This window comes from Chaetura pelagica, unplaced genomic scaffold, assembly GCF_000747805.2.
Source record: "Chaetura pelagica isolate M959 unplaced genomic scaffold, ChaPel_1.0 scaffold55, whole genome shotgun sequence".
Taxonomy (NCBI): Eukaryota; Metazoa; Chordata; class Aves; order Apodiformes; family Apodidae; genus Chaetura; species Chaetura pelagica.
The window spans coordinates 3289590-3290508 of record NW_009953571.1 but is presented as its reverse complement, the minus strand read 5'-3'; the positions used below and the strand labels follow the sequence as shown (position 1 = coordinate 3290508).

The 919-nt window shown below is 41.2% G+C and overlaps 1 protein-coding gene across 1 annotated transcript in view; it reads right to left on the bottom strand.

Moving 5' to 3' along the window:
- LRP4 (low density lipoprotein receptor-related protein 4) overlaps positions 1-672 on the bottom strand; it is a 45710-nt gene extending 45038 nt beyond the window's left edge. The window contains exon 1 of the mRNA XM_009999591.1: positions 621-672. Within this exon, the coding sequence (XP_009997893.1) occupies positions 621-672 (52 nt within the window). The remainder of the gene's footprint in view (positions 1-620) is intronic.
- Between the last annotated feature and the right edge of the window lie 247 nt (positions 673-919).

Here is a 919-nt window from a genome sequence, read left to right as displayed (position 1 = left end):
AGGAATTTTCACAATTATTTCAGTGTGGATAGTATTTCACCCTTGGTGTCACATGATTATTTCCCAGTGCTCAGAGCTCCAGTGACATTACCCTGTAACTGGATCTTTAACAGTAGTGGGCCAAGAAGGATGAAGATGAGAAGCCTGTTTTCTCCAACTCTCTCAAAACAAGAGGAAGTACTGCCTTTGGTGTGAGTAGTCTTAATGGAAGACTTACTCTTTAACCCTGTGCTGTCATTAAACATAGTGAGCATGAGACAGAACACTAACCAAGCGTGTATAAGGGTGGAACATGAAGCTGTAATGTCATGTTTCAATTCCAGTTAGTCAGGGGTCCAGGAACAGGACGGAAGTTTGCACTTCCTGTTCAGGCAACTGGACCAACAATCAAAGCAAACATATCTACTTACACTTCTGCACGTTCTTCTGGAGCAGGAACAATAAGAGCTACCTTTGGGCTTAGCCATCACAAATGTTTTTCCTACAACTTTTCATCACACTGCAGGCTTGGACATTTTACCAGCCCTCTATATTAAAAAATCATTTCAATACATGGGAAGCTAAACCCCAACAACAAAATATAAACAAAACAATACACAAAAGCTAAACAGTAGCATTACCAGGTGCTGAGCTGACATCACTCTCCTTCCCTCGACTCTCTTCATACCTCATGCAATCACCACACAAGTCTCCTACTCTCTCACTTGCCCATGGGTATAAGCAACGAAAAAATTATCTTCACTGTCTGTAGTTTGGTTCCCTCCAGATGCAGTAGCAGCAGGATCCAATAACCAAACAGTTATCATAGCAAAGTATAATACAAACAGCCTCCAGATTTTAAAAACAGGAAGCCAGTCTAAACACAGGCCTCATACTTAACATCTGCCATCACCTTAAATTTAGCATGGTAAGCTCAGTT